The 21,764-nt window shown below is 43.0% G+C and overlaps 1 protein-coding gene across 2 annotated transcripts in view; it reads right to left on the reverse strand.

Moving 5' to 3' along the window:
- The window catches only part of wnk4a (WNK lysine deficient protein kinase 4a), an 84,407-nt gene that overhangs the window by 47,380 nt on the left and 15,263 nt on the right, over positions 1-21,764 (reverse strand). For both annotated transcript variants that reach the window (XM_078529751.1, XM_078529750.1), the window contains exons 2-4: positions 10,969-11,141; positions 9,243-9,463; positions 2,309-2,466 (exon numbers count right to left, since the gene is read on the reverse strand). In XM_078529751.1, the coding sequence (XP_078385877.1) occupies positions 2,309-2,466; positions 9,243-9,463; positions 10,969-11,141 (552 nt within the window). The remainder of the gene's footprint in view (positions 1-2,308; positions 2,467-9,242; positions 9,464-10,968; positions 11,142-21,764) is intronic.

Consider the following 21,764-nt stretch of genomic DNA (forward strand, 5'->3'; position numbering starts at 1 on the left):
GCTGATCGCTGGCCGTGATTGGCTGCGCGCCACCATTTTACGCAGGCGGGCCAATTAAGGCTGGCCCAGTGTAACGCACGGCTGGTAGCGCTCAGCGTTACCTGTGCGGTTGGGGGCAGTGGGGGAGAGTCAGGGCCTGCGCTCTTTCATGCATAAGAGTGCAGCAATCTCCCTGAGGCACGGAGCTGCCTCAGGGAGATTAAGTTGTGAATTAAACTTTTTTATGAAAGTAAAAAATTATCTAAACATGTCCCCTCAAGTGACAGTGTCACATGAGCTGGGACATGTTTGTGAATTTAACAAAATTTATTTAATTATTTTACAAAACCTTCAGGAAATCTCATCCCGCCCGTGGATGAGGTTTCCTGAAAAACGCGAAGGCCACTTGAGCTCGTCACCTGCCCGCCAACCTTAAGGTTGGGCGGGCAGTGTTGTTAATAAGGTAAATTACTTTTTTAATGGCCTTAATAGGCCGTTGACAGTTTGGTGAGCACACGGCCGCCTCTGGCCTGCGCCTGCTGAACGAAATGACGCGCGATGACATCAGGACGTACGCCTGACGTCATCGCATGTCATTTTACGCGTCTTCGTGTCGGGCCCACCTCAGCACGCCAACGGCAATATTCTGACCAATAGATGTAAATTTGGCAACCTACTGGATGCCTTTACAAAATCGACCGGCTCGGACTACAAGTTAGTCCACGGGTAAATTCTGAGATGGGTAGGGGAGGAAAATGGGATGATATGTCCGGTCCAGCTTCTACCAAAACTGGAAATGGGGTGCACGATCAGGGCTGCCCCAGTAGACCCACTGTTTTCAGTCCTTGCCCTACAGAACTGATTTCTTGCTATTGTATTTCTGCTTTTTCTCCCTTTATCCAGTCTCTTCCCATCTACATCCGTGACTCTTCAAACTGTATTGGTACCATTTCTCGCTCTTATCCCAAACTGGAAAATTGCATGAATGTTGCTTCAAATTTCTACTTTTCCCTTGTGTTCATATATGGTCCATTTCCGACTCTTCCTTCCCCTTCTTTAACTTCTTTGTCTCCATTTCTGAGGATAGACTCCTGTAGCTGCTCTCCTGCCAGAACACTTGGGGAGAGATGTAGTCTAAGGGTCTGGCACATATAAGGTTAATAAGGGACTGAGGACAGTACTGCCCGCATTGTGATGTAGGACAGCCCATGATCCACACCCACGGTCAATCTAGTCTTTGAGAGCTATTGTACCAGCAAGCATGGAGACAGCTTCTAGCTTGTACTCTTTACTGTATATTTGTAAATAGAATCAATAAAGACTTACAGTTAACTGATATATGACTACAGACCTTCCCTTTTATTTCCTGCTTCTGTGCTTGTTTAAAACATGTTACATCTCTAACTTTTCCACTTCTAATGAAAGTCAACCTGAAAGATTAACTCTATTTCTCTCCCCACAGATGCTGCCTGGTCTGCTGAGCATTTCCAGCGTTGTGTTTTTATCCTACTCTTAAATCGTATAATGTGCTTTTAATATTAACAACAGGGAGCATTTGGTTCTTGTGCTCTCCCAACGTGACATCAATGCTGTGACTCATTGTCATTGTCTCACTTGGAACCAACACTAGGAAAATGACACATGATGATTCCTAATTTAATAGCTCATCATACTAGATGCTGGGCTGCAGACTTGGACTCCAGGACTTGACTACTTAACTTCAGTGGAGTAGTAAGGGAATGGCCCACGTTTACAGATGCTACTTTTAGTTGAGATATTGGCCAGGATTTTATGGTCCTTGCCGCGGTGTGTCTGGCCCCGGCAGATGCAGTGAGCCATTGAAATCTCCATTCAGTTCAGCGGGATCGCAATATCCTGTCAGGTGGGAGGGACCATTAAATTTTGGCCATTGTCTTGATGCTGCACCTGTCTATTTGAGCGGATGTAACAGGCCCAATAACATTAATCAAAAAAAAAGGGAGTTTTCCCAGCAGTTTGTTCAACATTCTACCCCTCAAATAGCAACATACAACAAAAAACAGGTTATCTGGTCGTTTGACTCACCGTCATGTACAAATCGCTCCTGCATTTGACTCAACTGCACATGAAAAATATATAACTGACTGGGACACACTTTAGGTTGTCCTGAGTGTATATATTTATATAGGGTGCTATATAAATGCAAAGGTTTTTTCCTACTTACTTGGGGAGTAGGAATTTTTGGGAAATAGGAAATATCAGTAAATACTGTAGCTTGTAAATTGGCTTTCACTCAGGAATGTTATTCTTAATTTAATAAAATTGAAAATCAAATTAAGTTTCTACTTACGCTTGTCACTTTTCGATATATCTGGGCTGCATTGTGGCACTCTGAATATGGATATTCTGAGGTGGCCATTTCCAACAAGCACATGCCAAATGCGTAAACATCAACGGCTTCATCATACTTTTCCTCATACATCTCAGGAGCCATAAATTCTGGAGTACCTAAAACAAGGAAAGGTAGGATCCATGTTATAACGTTAACATGTTTGTTGCACACGTCAATGTCTTCTTTTAAATCCAGTCAATCAACAATTGCGATCGCTAGACTCAATATCAGCACCTATTGTTCTCCTGATACCTCCAAAACTGACAGTTAATTTTCACCAGAGAGACACTCATTTGAATAACTAAAAATGTCAATAATACAAACACTGAATTAAATCAAAACAATGGGGTTTATTATAACTGAGGCCTTTGTTGCTGGATTGTCTCATGCTGCTACTTTTTCTCTCTCATCTCACTTTCCCAGTTTGTCTTGCTAACTCATGCTTTCTTTCCAAGAAGGTAAATGTTGTTGATGGCTTATTTTGATCATTTCAGCTTTCTTTCATTGAAAACTGTCGGCGTGACATCAGTCGCCTCAATTTCTCTGCGCCTCTCACCCACTCTAACCTGTCTCTCTCTGAACTTGCTGCACTCCGTTCTCTCAGGTCCAACCCTGACATTGTCATCAAACCCGCTGACAAGGGTGGTGCTGTTGTTGTCTGGCGCACTGACCTCTACCTCGCAGAGGCTGAGCGTCAACTTGCAGACACTTCCTCCTACCTCCCCCTGGACCATGACCCCACCACTGAACTGATGTTTTCAATGATATCAATGCTTGATAGCCATTGTTTCCAGGACTGTCACTGACCTCATCTCCTCTGGAGATCTTCCCTTCACAGCTTCAAACCTGATAGTCTCCCAGCCTTGGACCTTCTACCTAGGAGCTTCTACCTCCTACCCAAAATCCACAAACAGAACTGTCCGGGCAGACCGATTGTGTCAGCCTGTTCCTGCCCCACGAAACTAATTTCTTGCTATCTTGACTCCCTTCTCTCTCCCCTTGTCCAGTCTCTTCCCACCTACATCCGCGACTCCTCTGACGCCCTACATCATATCAACAATTTCCAGTTCCCTGGCCCCAAACGCCTCCACTTCACCATGGACGTCCAATCCCTCTACACTTCCATCCCCCACCAGGATGGTCTGAGGGCTCTCCGCTTCTTCCTCGAACAGAGGCCTGAACAATCCCCATCCACCACTACTCTCCTCTGTCTGGCTGAACTTGTTCTCTCACTGAACAATTTCTCCTTAAACTTGTCTCACTTCTTCCAAATAAAAGGTGTGGCTATGGGTACCCGCATGGGCCCCAGTTATGCCTGTCTCTTTGTGAGGTATGTGGAACATTCCTTGTTTCAGTCCTACTCAGGCCCACTCCCACAACTCTTTCTCCGGTATATCGATGATTGCTTTGGTGCCGCTTCATGCTCTCGTCGGGACCTGGAAAAATTTATTAATTTTGCTTCCAATTTCCATCCCTCCTTCATTTTCACATGGCCCATCACTAACACTTCCCTCCCCTTCCTTGACACCTCCGTCTCAATTTCTGGTGATAGACTGTCCACCAATATTCATTACAAGCCTACCAACACCCACAGATACCTTGACAACAGCTCCTCACACCCCGCTTCCTATAAGGACTCCATCCCATTCTCTCAGTTCCTTCGCCTCCATCGCATCTGTTCTGATGATGCCACTTTCCAAACCAGTTCCTCTGACATCTCTTCCTTCTTCCTTGACTGAGGTTTTCCACCCACGGTGGTTGACAGGGCCCTCAACCATGTCCGGCCCATCTCCTGCGCATCCGCCCTCACTCCTTCCTCTCCCTCCCAGAACCATGATAGGGTCCCCTTTGTCCTCACTTATCACCCCACCAGCCTCCGCATTCAAAGGATCATCCTCCGCCATTTCCCCCAACTCCAGCATGATGCCACCACCAAACACATCTTCCCTTCACCCCCCCACCGGCGGCATTCCCCAGGGACACCCTGGTCCACTCCTCCATCACCCCCTACACCTCAACCCCCTCCCACGAAACCTTCCCATGCAACCGCAGAAGGTGTTACACCCGCCCCTTTACTTCCCCCCTCCTCACCGTCCAAGGGCGCAAACACTCCTTTCAAGTGAAGCAGTACTTCACTTGCACTTCCCTCAATTTAGTCTACTGCATTCGCTGCTCCCAATGCGGTTTCCTCCACATTGGAGAGGCCAAACGCAGACTGGGTGACCGCTTTGTGGAACACCTTCAGTCTGTCCGCAAGCATGACCCAGACCTCCCTGTCGCTTGACATTTCATCACACCACCCTGCTCTCAAGCCCACATGTCCATCCTTGGCCTGCTGCACTGTTCCAGTGAAGCTCAACGCAAACTGGAGGAACAGCACCTCATCTTCCGATTAGGCATTTTACAGCCTTCCGGACTGAATATTGAGTTCAACAACTTTAGATCATGAACTCTCTTCTCCAACCCCACCCCCTTTCCGATCGCCCTTTTTCCAAATTTAAATTTTTTAAATATATTTTTCTTTTCCCACCTATTTTTAAATTCATTTCAATTTATCATTTTATCTCCACCTTTTAGCCCATTTCGATCCCTTCCCCCCATCCCACCCCCACTAGGGCTATCTGTCACTCGCTTGTCCTGCTTTCTACCCTTAACGTCCCCATTAGCACATTCCTTAGATAATATCACCACCGTCAACACCCCTTTGTCCTTTTGTCTATGACATCTTTGGCAATCTCTTCTTTGCCTCCACCTATCACTGGCCCTCTATCAAGCTCTACCTGTCCCACCCCCCCACCCCCTCAACCAGCTTATATTTCACCACATTTCTATATTTCTTTAGTTCTGATGAAGAGTCATTCGGACTCGAAACGTTAACTGTATTCCTCTCCGCAGATGCTGTCAGACCTGCTGAGTTTTTCCAGCTATTTTTGTTTTCGTTTCAGATTTCCAGCATCCGCAGTATTTTGCTTTTCTCTTTTTCTCTCCTGGTTATCACTGTTGGCTTCTTATACTCACTCCTGGCTTGTTGCTTTTGTGATCTATTGTTTCTTGTCTATCAACCCTCTGCTTTTCATCCATTGAAAGAAGGGAAAAAGACCTGCATTTATATTGAGTGTTTCATGACTACTGGACATCTCAAAACAATTTACAGCCAATGAAATACTGTTTAAAATGTAGTTACTGGTGTAATATAGGAGATGCACCAGCTAATTTGCACACAGCATGCTCCCACAGACAGCAATGTGATAATGACCAGATAATCTCTTTTTGGCGATGTTGATTGAGAGATAAATATTAGCCAGGACACTGGCAATTACTCCCCTGCTCGTCTTCAAAATAGTACGTGGGATCTTTTGCAACCAGCTAAGATGGTGGATAGGGCCTCAGCTTCATATTGCACACAAAAGACGGCACTTCTGACAGTGCTGCACTCACTCAGTGCTACAGTGGAGTGTCGTGGAGTGGGACTGGAACCCATAACATTCTGTATCAGAGGCAAGAGTGTTACCAACTGAGCCACAGTTGACACTGATGTTGGCTTGATGATGGTGTTTGGATCGTTCCCTCCGGGACACCCTGGTCCACTCCTCCATCACCCCCTACTCCTCAACCCCCACTTATGGCACCTCCCCATGCCCACGCAGAAGATGCAACACCTGCCCCTTCACTTCCTCTCTCCTCACCGTCCAAGGGCCCAAACACTCCTTTCAAGTGAAGCAGCATTTCACTTGCATTTCCCCTAACTTAGTCTACTGCATTCGTTGCTCCCAATGCGGTCTCCTCTACATTGGAGAGACCAAACGCAAACTGGGCGACCGTTTTGCGGAACACCTGCGGTCTGTCCGCAAGAAAGACCCAAACCTCCCTGTCGCTTGCCATTTTAACACTCCACCCTGTTCTCTTGCCCACATGTCTGTCCTTGGCTTGCTGCATTGTTCCAGTGAAGCCCAACGCAAACTGGAGGAACAGCACCTCATCTTCCGACTAGGCACTTTACAGCCTTCTGGGCTGAATATTGAATTCAACAACTTTAGATCTTAAACTCCCCCTCCCCCCATCCCCACCCCGTTTCTTCCCCACCCTCCTTTTTTTTTCAATAATTTATATAGATTCTTCTTTCCCCACCTATTTCCATTATTTTTAAATCTAAACTAAAACCTTGTTAGTCTTTCCACCCCACCCCCACTAGAGCTGTACTTTGAATATCCTGTCTTCCGTTCTTAATTAGCACTTTTCTCAGACAAATGTCACCACCTTCGACACCTCTTTGACCCTTTTGTCTGTGACATCTTTTGATTATCTGCTCAGCTCCACAATCACCACACCCTCAATGTGTCTCTCCCCCCCCCCAACCACCTTAAACCAATTTATATTTCTCCCTTCTTCTAACTATGCTTCAGTTCTGCCGAAGGGCCATGAAGGCTCGAAACGTTAACTGATTTCTTCTCCGCCGATGCTGCCAGACCTGCTGAGTTTTTCCAGGTAATTCTGTTTTTGTTTTGGATTTCCAGCATCCGCAGTAGCTTTTAGCTTTTTGTTTTTATCTTGGTGTTTGTGCATCAGTCTTTGTTGATGATGTTTTTGTGCAACATTTAGTCAAAGCAGGAACAGTTCTTATCCACACCCCTTAGCAATAGATTAAACTGTTATGCAACCATATGCATATGTTGGCCTTTGCTAAGGAGTATATGTAATAACTTTGAACATTTGGCTTGAGTACAGCCTATTGGCACCTGATTGTTTCTTTGTTTCAAATCCCTCCTAGTACAAGATTTTGTATTAATTCCAAGAAATTTAATACACTTCTAGATCAAGTATAGCACAGACCAAATGCTAAGTGTTCTGCTCTAGTCTTCATTCCAGCTTTAACAAAGCATTTTCTACTCCACCTGTTTGATTTTGGCACTTGGGGGCATACTTTCCAATTGATAATCCATGTCTTTCAGGCATAAATTGGGTGTTACTAATTTAGAATTGGAGTACAAATCCATCACACTGGATTTCTGCCAATGTTGTGCATCATGGCCTTTTTTTTCAGTTCAATGTCAATTGAGTTGAAGGAAACAGACAAGCATGTAATCATAATACAGAAGCCAGCTCCCCATTATGCTATTTAGAGGGAAAAGGGATTTTATGGTGCCTGCACCTATTAAAATGGGCATTCAACAGTGCTAGGCACTTGATTTGAAAAGCTCTGTCTGATTGTCGCTTTGAGTATTTTCATGCCATTTTATCCTGCTTTCTTGCGTTTTCTTTTCTTCTTTGTCCGTTGTTTTCATTTAAATGGTCACAAGACACTGTTGTGATTGTTCAGGAATCGCCATTTTTTGCCACTGACAATAATACCACATTGTGCTTCCTCTTGGGAATCCCAAATACTTGTTCTTTTTGGAGAACAATAAAGAGAAGCACCAATGAAGGAATACAAGGTAAATTAGGCTGCATCAGAAGTATTCTGTGCCCACCTGCCAATAGCTTTATACTTGGATCTGCAGACAGCCAAGCACAGATAATTAGTGAAGGCTCCAATTCCAAAGCAATTGCAGACTTAATGACATGGACGTGCTCTGTGAAGGCTCTAACTTTACTGGTGGATGCATATTTGAGTGAACCTGCGAACATGATCAACCACTCCTGCAGGCTGTGGCCAAGAGAAAGCAAGTTCAGAGACTCCAGGTTAGCACAAAGCTGCTGCAAGTGCACCTGCAGCTAATATACAACACCGGGTTGGCATGGGGAACAACAGCTACAGCCTCAAATGTGTCTCCGTCTCCTTTCAGGGTCACTGGCTTCCCAATTGTCTCATGCAACACCAGCATCACTTCAGCAGCCATCAAAAAAAAGGGGCAGATGCTGGGTTATAGTGTGTGCCATAGAGTTTACAGCACGGAAAGAGGCCCTTCAGCCCATCGTGTCCGCCCCAGTCATCAAGCCCCTATCTACTCCCATTTTCCGGCACTTGGCCCGTTGCCTTGTATGCTATGGCATTTCAAATGTTCATCTAAATTCTTAAATGTTGTGAGAGTTCCCGCCTCTACCACGCTTTCAGGCAGTGAGTTCCAGATCCCCCCCCGACCATTTGGGTGAAAACATTTTTCCTCAAATCCCCTCTAAACCTCCTGCCTCTCACCTTAAATCTATGCTCCCTGGTTATTGATCCCTCTACTAAAGGGGACAGTTTCTTCCTATCTACCCTATCTATGCCGCTCATAATTTTGTACACCTCAATCAGGTCCCCCCTCAACCTTCTCTGCTCCAAGGAAAACAACCCCAGCCTATCCAGCCTATCCAATCTCTCTTCATAACTGAAACGCTCCAGCCCAGGCAACACTGGTCGTGGTTGTGCATCACTTACCTGCAGATTGTGTTTCATTTGGTTTTCCTTTCACTTCATGTTTGCCTGTTATTTCTTTCCTACCATCCCCTTCAGAGCAGACAAGGCCCTGCTGACAGCTGAAATGTTCTTTGAGGCTGGATCGTAATTTTAATTGTGTGAGGGGGGGAGCTTTGAAATTCCCATTCAGGTTTTTTTGACTGTGCTCTGGAGGAAAGGTTGCAGCAGATGCCATTTGTTTACCCTCTGTTGACAACATCAGGAGTTCCTTTCTCAGTTGGGTCATGGGTTAGATGAAATGCTGACAATGTACCTCCAACGCTAAACTTAAATAGGCTTCTTTTAATGCATGACTGATATTTTCATATTACATTGCTCAGTCATATGGTTCTGAATGAGATTACCAAATCAGTGCCAAGTAATGTCATATCGAGGGAAATTTAGTACTTTGGACCCCACTGGACAAGTGGGATCAGACTGCCAGAAACTAATTTTTACCATGTTGTCATATTAATCTGATAAATAAAGTCATATAAGATCTTAAATTGTGTTTACCTATTACACTTTTTGCAAATGATGCACTCTTTAGTGTTGCAAGACCAAGGTCGCCAATCTTTACAGAGCCAGTTGGCCCTGTAATGAAGATATTATCACATTTCAGGTCACGGTGGATGATAGGAGGCGACCGTGTATGAAGAAACTGTAGGCCCTTCAGAATCTGTCTACTCCACCTCTGCAGAACCTTATTCTTCATTGCTTTGAACCGCTTTAGGTACCTGAAGATAAAGCAGTAAAATAGCATTGCAGCCTGAGCAGCAAACCTTTCAGTTGTCATTTGTATGGTTCTGACAGTGTCAGTTTGTTGTTGTACATTACACACTGTAAATCCCACCAAATGTCATCATTCATTCATCACATATAACTCTTATTTATTCTTTCACGGGATGCGGGCGTCGTTGGCTAGGCCAGCATTTATTGCCCATGCCTAAGCCCGCGAGAAGATGGTGGTGAGCCACCTTCTTGAACCGTTGTAGTCCATGGAGCGGAACTTTGTGTGGGTGGGATTTTACGGTCCCGCCAAAGTCAATGGACTTTTGAATGGCTCACCGCATTTTATGGCCCCGCCCCCACCGCGACGAGGCCACAAAATTCTGCCCCATGTGGTGTAGTGCTGTTAGGATGGCAGCTCCAAGGATTTTGACCCAGCGACAGCGAAGGAACAGTGATATAGTTCCAAGTCAGGATACTGTGGGGCTTGCAGGGGGACTTGCATGAGATGGCGTTCCCATGCATCTGCTGCCCTTGACCTTCTAGGCGATAGAGGTCACAAGTTGAAAGCTGCTATTGAAGAAGCTTTGGTGAGTTGCTGCTCTGCATCTTGCAGATGGTACATACTGCTGCCAATGTAGTGTCGGTGGTAGAGGGAATGAATGTTAAAGGTTGTGGATGGGCTGCCAATCAAGCAGGCTGATCTTATAATTGTCATAAGGAATTGTAGGGAAGGGTAGGAAAATTACAGAAAATTAAAAACGTGTTGTTCAAAAAAATATAAAACATGAACAGTTACTACATAAATATTTTGTTATTTTCTTCTTATTTGTAACTTATGACATGATTTTCATCCTGCGTTTTTTAAATTAGATCCTTGTGCGATTGTGCAAAATAGCTGAGAGTCAGCAGCCCAATTTACAACTCTCCTGATTTTTTTTGCCATTGATTTCAATTTCATAAAAATGTCTGCTTCTGATAATGGAGTGGATGGGTGCAATACATAATGTGGCATTGTCACACAGAAGAGGCAGGTACCATCCTTGCTATATAACCAGTTAGAAAGTCTCAGCTGAGGTGGCAGCAATGTGCTATGGTTGGCCTGAGCATCCCCATCTGTGGAACACAAACTTGGCCATAATTCCATTTTGCTGATTCATGAGAGATCATGCTTGTGTGTAATGGCCACTGCAGCTGAATAGCCCAGTCATGTTCATTGTCCAGACTAGCATATAAAGAATGGCTACTTGAGTGAAGTTCCAGAGGTTCGTGATATCTCAAAGATTCTTCAGAAGAAATGAGGTTAAGGGAGGAGGGGGGTTGGAATTGGGGGAACTATCTTAGTTTTGGAATTTCTTTAGAAATGCATCTGTAAATTTTACATAAGTGTCAGTTATCATTCATCTTCACTCCAGTGCATGTAACCCACCTTGCTTGTTACTCCAGTCACCACACTGTGTCTATAAAGAGAATCAATCAGCCAGCTCTAAATGGTCGTTACCTCGCTACTTACGTTTTGAGTGTCCCTGATGTCATCAGCTCCGTCACCAGCACAATACACTTGTGACCTTTGACTGAACATTTAAAGGAATCGTAGAAACGCACTATGTTGGGGTGTTGTAATCCTTTCAGCATCTCCACCTCCTCACTGAACCTCTGCCTCTCCGCCTTTGATAATTTTCGAGTCTGTGAGAAAACAAATGAGCATGTGATTTTAAAAAAAAAACCAAAACCCAGATTCCATTTTTAGATTAAATAAGAATCTAACACAGAAATGACCATCAATGTCACCATGTGGTATGATGCGCTAGCACCAAATGGAGGTTAATGGCTGGAGTAAAACATCTGGACTTTGGTATGAACACATTTAGGATCCATATAACATCAACAGCCGATTCGCAATGTGCTAGCATGATACCTTAAAATTGTGAAGCACGGCTTGTCAATTATAGAAATGGCATTCTTTGAAATTTATATTAAGGACAAGACTTTCCCTTTTGAGGGCATTTTTCTTCTTATCCCTTCTTGATCTTCATGTGCAACACACCATCTTCTGTTGAATTGGCAGGAAGGTGACTGCCTCTTAGACTTCCACCAATACTGCCCTGGAATCTACTGCTAAAACATGTGAAAGACTCACCCAGAGATAATTTTCCCTCCATTATCATTACTTTCCTGTGGGGAGAGACCTGGTTTATGATCTGTGGCTCCAGCAATGGCATGGTTGAGACCAAATGAACATACAGAATTTACAGGCAGGAAAAGACCAACTGGTCCATCAAGCTTGCCACACACCATGATGGCTGGATTATCCCAAAAGAACATGCATGACACTACATTTATCTAAATTAAATGCAATTTGACAATGTTTGGTCCACTCCTCTAGCACATCTAATTTTTTTTCTTGATTTGATTGCGTTCCTCTATCATCTGATCCATTGCGCAGATTTTGGTGTCATCTGCACACTTATTTACCATACTCTCAATAATGCCGTCCAGGTCATTAATAAATACCTTGAAGAGCAGTAGACCTAGGGGAATACCACTGGTAAAAAGTGTCCAAATTGAACCATCCACTATCCACAACCATTGGGTTGTGGGATTGGAGCCAATTCCTAATTTCTATTGATACCAGAAGATTCCTACTTGTGAAGTAACCTAGTGCGAGGAACCTTGGTATTCTGAAACTCCAAGTAGGCAAAGACCATTGGATTTCCCTCATCCACTACCAGTTATCAAATTTGTTAGGTGGAATGTTTTTTTGGAAGCTGCATGTGAATTTTCCTTTCTCGGTGATTGTAAAGATGTCTCTTACGATCCCTTCTAGTTTTTCCCCAGTAATGTATGTCAAGCTGACAGGCCTCTAGTTCCCTGGTTCTAATTTTTCTGCTTTTTTTGTAAAAACAGGAGCTACAGGAACTAGTTTCCAGCAGAAGGGATCAATCCCTGACTCTATTAAACTATTGAAGAAATGGGCATGGCGCTCGCAAAGCCCCTATCCCATCCCTTAATCGCCCATGGATGGATTTTATCCAGAGCTTTTTGATTTCTCCTAATCTATCCAAATTGACACGATTTATTTTAATATTAATTATGCTATTCAATAATGAGCACCCCTCATCTGAATCCTCTACAGACTAATGCAAAATAGACATTTAGCAGCTTTACCATAACCTGAAAATCAGTTTGAATCTGCCCAATGGGATCCTCTAGTGGCCCTATACCATCCTTAATGGTCTTCTGACATAGCGGAGAAAGATTTTGCTATTATTGCCGCAATTACGCATAAATTTTCCACACGTCCCTTGGCTAATCTTACCACTGTTTATATCTCCCTTAATTGCATGCGAGATTGTTCCCTGTTCTCCTGCGAGTTATAAATGCCTTAAGTGGGTAGGATGCCTCCTGTTTCAATCGGGTTTGCCAATATGTGAACATGTGGGTGATCACATGTGTGAACTCACAGCCAATCACCACAGCTGTCACATCACTCAATAAATATTACTTAGAAAACAGTGTCCATGTGGAGATAATACAAAAAAGTAAGCTTTTCTTGGCACAGACATTAGCGAACTTTATTTTTTGGATTGAAAGCACAGTCTGGCTTCTATAAATGCTCCTCTGAAGCCAGCTGCTTCATATGGAGTTGGCATTTACTACTCCCCAGTAGTAAGTGTTAGGGTGCTTTGTGCAAGGGTGAGGGAGGTAAGTCAACTATTTTTCTGACTCCTTGTGAAAGGGTATGCGCTCAGCCAAAACAAAGAACTGTTAACATTCCATCTATAGTAAATTCTTTACCTATGGGATCAAAAAAGCTATGTACAGGTCTGGTGCTAATGGTTTACAGGCCCAGGAGCAGGGTTCATTTTTTGACAGGCCCTTAATGTGTGCAAACCACAATCAGAAAATAAATTCTTTCCAGAAACCTGCTACAAGTTAAACCCAATATAATACATTGCAATGTGACTCCTTAAATACGAGCTGCTGAATACAATTTCCCCGTACCATCGAGGCTTGGCAAAACATGGAAAACATAAACCATTCCAGTTTTAAGTTTTTCTTGTTCAACACCAGCAAAGAGGCAAAATATTGTGCAGCTTCTCACAAGTTCCTTGGTACTGGCACTTTCTCAAACCAGTCTACTCAAAACCCACATTTGCTGTCAGTACAAAAATGTAAAATACAAAGCTTCCACAACAGTCTGGCACACACTGAGGAGGGTCCTTGAATTGGTGGTTATAAAAGCACTAGTGGGATTTACATCTTTACTGTGACTTGCTTTTGAAGAGGTGGAAATTTCTAAAGAAATTCAGGCCTCTCATCTCAGGTATGCTGGCAAACAACTTTTTGGGACCACTTATATTCAGATCTGGTGTATCTACCTTTGCCATTTCCCATGCCCCTCTCCTCCTAAGGGTTGGATCTGATTATGTAAAACAGATTTGTAATTTTGCTACTGACCATGTTTTCTAAGCTGCCTGTGCAACGCAACAATCTGTTTCCTATCACTTTCAGTCACGATATTCTTGCCAAAGCGATTACACGTACAGAAATAGTGGGTACTCAAAGCAGGATGGAAAGATATTTATTTAGGACATCAATATATTTGCCTAAGATATTAGGGTTTCAGGTATAATCAGGCGTTGTTTAAATGATTAACAATACACGTAGTATTTATCATCAAAGAAACAATGTGAATGAGGTAAATCCACATTGGCTGCAGTTATATAAAAAGGAAGTTTGAAGGACAATGTAAGAGCATTCAATAATGCACTGGAGTATTTTTTAACTAAAATCATTATTAATACAATCAAAATCAATACACTCAGCCCCACATTGTCACCTTCATTGTTTAAAAGGATGTCAGAGCGAGCGAAATTTTGATGCAAATTTGATGCCTGTGTTCCTGCTAGGTTAGAAAAACATGGGGCGAAATTTTACTTTGGTGGGACTTTATGGTCCTGTTCAAGTCAATGGACCATTGAACGGCTCACCGCATTTTACAGCCCCAATCCTGCCGGGACGAGGCCATAAAATTCCGTCCATGATTTTACACATCGTAGGTAGTGGAAAAATGGCTCCTTTCATTGAGTCTTTTCACTGACCAGTGCATCAGTATTTTGGATTGAATATCAAAAATTATGATGTATATATGTAATAAGAATGGAGATAAACATGGCTAAGATGACAATAACTAGCCACAGTATCCCACAACTGACCACAAATGCATTAGAATTCTATAAAGTGGTCAAGAAAACTGCATTTAAAGTTGATTAAATGATAACAATAACTTGTATTTACATAACACCTTTAACATAATAGAACGACCCAAAGTGCTTCATAAAACAAAATTTGACACCAAATCACATATGAGATATTAAGGAAGCTTGGTCAATTAGGAAGATTATAATGTGTGTCTTAAAGCAGGAATACACCTGGATATTGTGTGCAATTTTGGTTTCCTTACCTAAGAAAGGATATACTTGCCATAGAGGGAGTGCAGCAAAGGTTCACCAGACTGATTCCTGGGATGGCAGGATTGTCATATGAGGAGAGATTGGGCCGACTAGGCCTGTATTCACTGGAGTTAAGAAGAACGACAGGAGATCTCATTGAAACACATAAAATTCTGACAGGGCTGGACAGACGGGATGCAGGGATGATATTTCCTCTGGCTGGAGTGTCTAGAACAAAGGGTCACAGTCTCAGGATATGGGGTAGTCCATTTAGGACTGAGATGAGGAGAGACTTCTTCACTCAGAGGGTGGTGAACCTATGGAATTCTCTACCACAAACGGATGTGGAGGCCAAGGGCAGAATTCTTACCTCGATGGGCGGGTGGGCCCCACCGGCTTGGCGGCGGGTGGGCAGCCGAACCCCGCCGCCAAAATGGGGCCCGCCACCATTTTGAGTGGGCGGGTCAATTAAGGCCCACCCAGCGGGCTGCCCGAGAGAAAGCGCTATGCGCTTCCTGTGCGAGGGGTGGAGGGAATCCCCATCTGTCAATGTGCACTCTTTCATGCATGCGTGCGAAAAAGCGCACTGCTCCCTGAGGCAAAGTCCTGTCTCAGGGAGATTCGTGAGAGGTAAGTAAAGTCTAAACATAGATAAATATTAAAATTATTAACATGTCCCCCTCATGTGACAATGTCACACGAGATGGGACATGTTAATAATAAACACATAAAATTTATTAAATTTTTAAAAAAACGGACATGAAACTTCATCCCGCCAGTGGATGAAGTTTCATTAATAATCTGCAGCCCGCTGGGGCTCCTGGCCTGCCCGCCAGCCTTAAGGTTGGCCGGGCAGGGCGTATAATAAGGTTAATTAGCCTGTCAATGGCCTTAATTGGCCATTGACAGGTCGGCGGGCGGACAGCTGATTGCGCTGTCCGCCCGCCTTCCTGAATATTTAAAGGGACCGGGATGATGTCGGGGGTTCCTCCCGACGTCATCCCGCGTCATTTTCCCCTCGGCGAGCGGGCCCCGCCCCCAAATCGCCAAGGGGAAAATCCGGGCCCAAGTCACTGAACATATTTAAGAAGGAAACAGATAGATTCCTGGACTCTAAAGGCGTAAGTGGGTATGGGGAGAGCGTGGGAATACGGCATCGAGATGGAGGATCAGCCATGATCATACTGAATGGCAGAGCAGGCCCAAAGGGTCGAATGGCCTACGCCTGCTCCTATTTGCTATGTTTCTATGAAAGAGAGGTAGCGAGTCAGAGAGGTTAAGTGAAGAAATTCCAGAGCTTAGGACCTTGACAACTGAAGGCGCAGCTATCAATGGTAGGACAATTAAAATTGGGAATGCTCAACAGAGCAGAATTAGAGGAGCACAGAAAATTCAGAGGGTTGTGCGGCTGAAGGAGGTTACAGAAAAAGGAAGGGGCAAGGCCATGGTGGGATTTGAAAGCAAGGATAAGAATTTTTAAATTGAGGCATTGCTTTATTGGGAGTCAATATAGGTCAGTGAGCATAGGGATGATGGGTGAATGGAATTTGGTGCAAGTTAGGACATGGGCAGCAGTGTTTGAGGTGATTTCAAATTTAAGCGGGGTAGCATGTGGGAGGCCAGCTAGGAATAGTCAAGTCTTGAGGTGACAAAGGTATGGATGATGGTTTCAGCAACAGCTGAGCTGAGCTGAGGCAGGGGGTGGAGTCAGGTGATATTATGGAGGTGGAAACAGGTGGTCTTAGTGATATCATGGATGTGTGGTCTCAGGCTCAAACATGCTTCATATAATAATCAAACATATTTTTAGTCATTTGGTATTACAGAACTTGATTATTGCTGAAAAAAGAGACACATTGTCAAAGCTTTTCACCTTGCACCCACCAGGACAATTCACAAGAATGCCAAATGTAAACGGAACACCTAGGGTTCGCCACTAACAGGATGCTGCCAAAAAGACGTCTTGCCTATCACAAAAATGAGAAGTTTGGTAAATGAATTTCAGTCCATTGTGACGCTAGGTATGTAGGCCGTACGTCCCAAAGGCTGATGGATTGTATCAAACAGCATGTCCCTTTAGCTGTTCGCGACAGGCAAGATACCAACTGGACCCAATCAGTCCATGCTTTTAAAATTCAAAACACGTGTCCAACATTAGATGGGATTCTGTGATTGGACAACATTTGCTAAACCATCCTCAGTGTTAATGCTGACATCCGATTGAAGATTATCAGTCGGGCTTGCTGTATGGCACACTTATATGTGCTAGAAGCTACATATATTAATACACAGAGCCCTGTTCTTTGCAGACAGAAAAAACACGTACACAAATTGCACCTGTTTCAACTAAACAAAACAGGCAACAGCCATTCTCTGGTTTGTTCCCCAGAGCAATGCCTTGACCAATCAGAGTTAACCTGCCTGGTTTGAATTTAAACAAAGCTTGGCAGTTAATGGTTAGTCATCAGTTAACTGGTGCATTCCTCATGGCAATGCCTCTACCAATCAGAGTTTACTTGCCAACCAATCAGCAGCTTCTTCTCATGAAATATAAATTGTTGTTCCCTTTATATTTGGTACTCTTACGAATTGTCCTGATGAGTGCAAGACGAAAAGCTTCGACAACTTGTCTTTTCTTCTTCAGCAATACTCAAACATATTCTATAATTTGCATATTATTACTATCTTTTTCCATTTAGCAACATGTGAGAAATCTTTGGATCATGAATGAGGACTGAATCCATAGTATTACTTCAATCTAAATAGTACACACTGCTTATAATTTCAGGAAAGTATTTAAATGTGCAATGACAGCTTCAATCATATGTCACACGTTTAACTCCCGACACTGGACTTTGCATGAAATTTTTCAAACCTAACCGCTTTAGTAAATTAGTTCTGGATTATTTTCTATTTCCAGCCAAACGGCCTGTTGGAGTTAACTCTTCATCCCCGAAAGCATATATTTTTTTTTAAGATGACAGCCAACAATTTCTGTGGCTCCCCTGACATATTAGAGAATATCAAGAGATGTCTATCTGTAACAAATTATTCCACTTTTTTTAAATTTAAAGTATTTGTTTAAGGCACAGTGTATTATGTGGGTAACAGGAGACTTGATAGAGGTGCAAAGTCACAAATGGTTTAGATTAGAGAAAATAAAGAGAAACTGTTTGAAGTGCCAATAACAAGAAGGCCTTTCCAAAAAGGGGGACCATGAAGGTAGTTCTGGTGGACACAGCAATCATTTAGCTGAAGCTTTGTCCCTGCTGGGCTTGCACACAGATCTCTGGCAACTAGCAAAGGTTGCTCCTGTGTGACCACTTCCTCTAATAGTGCCTCAGCTGCCTGTTGACCCTGATGACCTTGGTCACTTTCTTCTCTGTCCTCCTGAGCTTTAATCAGTAGCCCTTTGTTTGTGGAAAAATTGTACAGGATATGACAGGCTACCAACCATGCATACCAACCTGGCAGAATTGTACTGAAACATTCCCTAGATTTATAAAGACGCCTGAAGCATGTCTTCAAAATTCCTATGCTCTGCTCAATGGAAATTTTGGCAGCACAATCGATCTTACTGTATCTGTGCTCCACAGAGGTCCTCAGGTCTGCTGCAGGTTAAGGATATTGCAAAAATAATTCATCCATTATATTTCACATAACTAGGACAATTAAGCTAAGGTTTTTCTGACACATTCAAGGAATGTGGGCATTGCTGGAAACCTATTACCCATCCCTAACTCCTCTCAAGAAGGTTTCATAGTTTGCTAGGCCATTTCACAGGGCAGTTAAGCGTCAACCACGTTGATATGCCTCTGGAGTTACAGGCCAGACCACACAAGGATGGCAGATTTCCCTCCCTAAATGATATTAGTGAACCAGTTGGGTTTTTACAACTATCTCGGATGCCATTACAGACACTAGCTTTAGATTATAGGTTTATTTAATTAACTGAAATCAGTTCACAAACTTACATAGAAAATGCTGGCAAAGCTCAGCAGGCCTGACTGTATCTGTGGAGAGAGAAACAAACTCTGTTTCTCTCTCCACACATGCTGTCAGACCTGCTGAGTTTTTCCAGCATTTTCTATGTTTGTTTCAGATTTCCAGCATCCAAAGTATTTTGTTTTTATCACAAACTTACATGGTGAGATTTGAACTCACATCTCCAGGATAATAGTAAAGGCCTCTGGATTGCTAAGTCCAGTAACATAACCACCATGCCACTGCACTCAGCTTCCTTATCCTGGGAAAGAAAAATTAAACTGATTTATAAACTGTTGAACAAAAGGTTTTTGGCATTTGCTCTGAAATTATGTGCAGTTCATATCTGGCACTTAACTAATGCAATCCACATTTGGACAGGGTAAAGACCACATGGGAATAAGATTTCACAAAGGGTTCTAAAATGTTTTAAGACATCACCATTTCATATTGATAGAATATTATCCTGTGTAGATTTGTGATCTTACTGAAGCAAGCGAGACAAAATATTTCATTAAACTAACCCTAAGATCTAAATCAATCACATAAGAGCACAAATCTTCCTTGCCCTTAAACCAAGATTAGCTTCTGAGTAAAAATATGAAAACAGTAAAAACTTTAATGTAATCCATTTCTATTGACCATAAGACCTAGTGTAAATGGTGGCTAACTATTACAAGCTTAATGCACTGTTTTAAAACTTTACATGGCTTGTAAAATTGATTTTTGTATAATTTTTTTATAACGGAATATGGGCGTCGCTGGCTAGGCCAACATTTATTGTCAATCCCTAATTGCCATTGAGAAGGTGGTGGTGAGCTTGAATCGCTGCAGTGCACGTGGTGTAGATACACCCACAATGCTGTTAGGGAGGGAGTTCCAGGATTTTGACCCAGCGACAGTGAAGGAACAGCGATATATTTCCAAGTCAGGATGGTGAGTGGCTTGGAGGGGAACTTCCAGGTGGTGTATTCCCATGCATCTGCTGCCCTTGTCTTTCTAGATGGTAGTGGTCGTGGGTTTGGAAGGTGCTGTCTAAGGATCTTTGGTGAGTTGCTGCAGTGCATCTTGTAGATGGCATACACCGTTGCCGCTGTTCGTCAGTGGTTTAAAAAAATCTACATAACTTTGAAGTTTTTACCATACATTAGCTTGACCTAGAATTTATAACCCTTACACTGTCAGCTCATTGGATGGACTTTCCTCTGCGCTCCCTCCTGAAATTGGGTGGGGTAGCAGTGAAAAAGGAATCAAAATGAGGCAATGAGGCCTCTCACTGTGTTTCCACACCACACTAAATTTCCCTTCCATCACTTCTGGTGGGATGGATGGAGGATACCTTATTCCTGCCCACAGCTTGTCACTCCATTACCCCTATTTAGCACCATTGATTCCACTGACTCCATGGACTAGCAGGAGAGAGGACACAGTTATCCATATGACAGGAGCAAGTACATGGAGTGGGCTCTTAGGCTGATATTTGGCAGGAAAGGTGGGCTTATTTTAAACCGTGGGCCTTTCTGGGCATGACCCAGCCCAAGCCCTAAAAATTGTAGGTCTCTCCTGGATCTTCAGGACTTTAAAACTTTAAATGATCTCACCTCTCCCCTTGTCCTTGTAGCAGCAAGCTTCTTCTTGGTGGCATGGATCTTGCTGGGAATCCAAGCTACATGCTCGATGAGCCATAAGGCAGAAAAATGGGTTGGGGATACGACTGCTTTACTGCCACATGCCAACAAGAGGAAAATACGCTCACTGTGCAATCACCTCAAATAAACAACTTGCTAAAGAGCTAACCTGTGTAACCTGTAACTTGTGGGACTTCAACACATGATGCTACATTATTATTGCCAGCTTTTCAAAAAACAATGAGGTAAGTCAATCTGATTATTCAAGTAAGCCGATAGTTGTATTTTAAATAGGCCTTCAGTTCCATAAACAGAGCTGCAGATGATCACATTGACATATCAAAATGCACAAGAAAATTTGAGCATGATAGCTTAATTCCTATCTACTACAGTTACTAACAAATTACAGTCTTTTTTATATTAATTGATTTCTTTTTAGTCAATGTTATCATCACATATTGATTAAACTGTTGTCAAATCTTTCTCACTCTTGTTTTTTGCCTATTGTAGCAATTCACCACATAGGAGGAGGTCATTAAGCCTGTAATACACCAAACTACTGTCTCTCTGCAGTCCTCTGCTTCACATTCTTATCTACCCTTCTCTGAAGAGGCACAATGTTCTCTACCCCAACTATTCCCAACATAAAGCTCCAACAACTGTCTCAAGAATTTTCTCCATTCGTCTCTCATTGACGATTTTAAATGGATCACTCTTGTGCCACTTACTCCTCAGCCAGAGAAAAAACAGCCTTTGTCTCTAGTAAATCACTGCCACGTGAATCTTTTCATCCACCAGAGCAGGGAGGACAGAGCCTCATTTAATGTCCTACCAGGAATGTGGCACCTCCAACAGTGCAGTGCTCCGCAAGTACTGCACTGGAATGCCAGCCTAGATTTTTTTACTCAAATCCTGGAGTGGGATTTGAACCTACAAACTTCTGATTCAGAGGCAAGAGGGCTATTAATTGAGCCACAGCTGTTACTTGCAGAAGTTTTGTAAAATTAACTGACATTTTCTAATATTATTATAATAAACAAATGCCTGCTTGAACAATAATTGCAAACAGATGGTTACTACACTCAATATTTTTATGTCAAGCAGATTTCCCATATTTCCAGATGATTTTGCCGGTGTGTTGGAAAGTTAGAAATCATGGTGGGTTCACAGTGTGAGTAGTCGGGAGTCAGTCTTAATAACTATACATTTTAATAACCTGTCACTTAATTAGTTTAAATCCC

This window comes from Cetorhinus maximus, chromosome 25 (assembly GCF_964194155.1).
Source record: "Cetorhinus maximus chromosome 25, sCetMax3.hap1.1, whole genome shotgun sequence".
NCBI classification, from domain to species: Eukaryota; Metazoa; Chordata; class Chondrichthyes; order Lamniformes; family Cetorhinidae; genus Cetorhinus; species Cetorhinus maximus.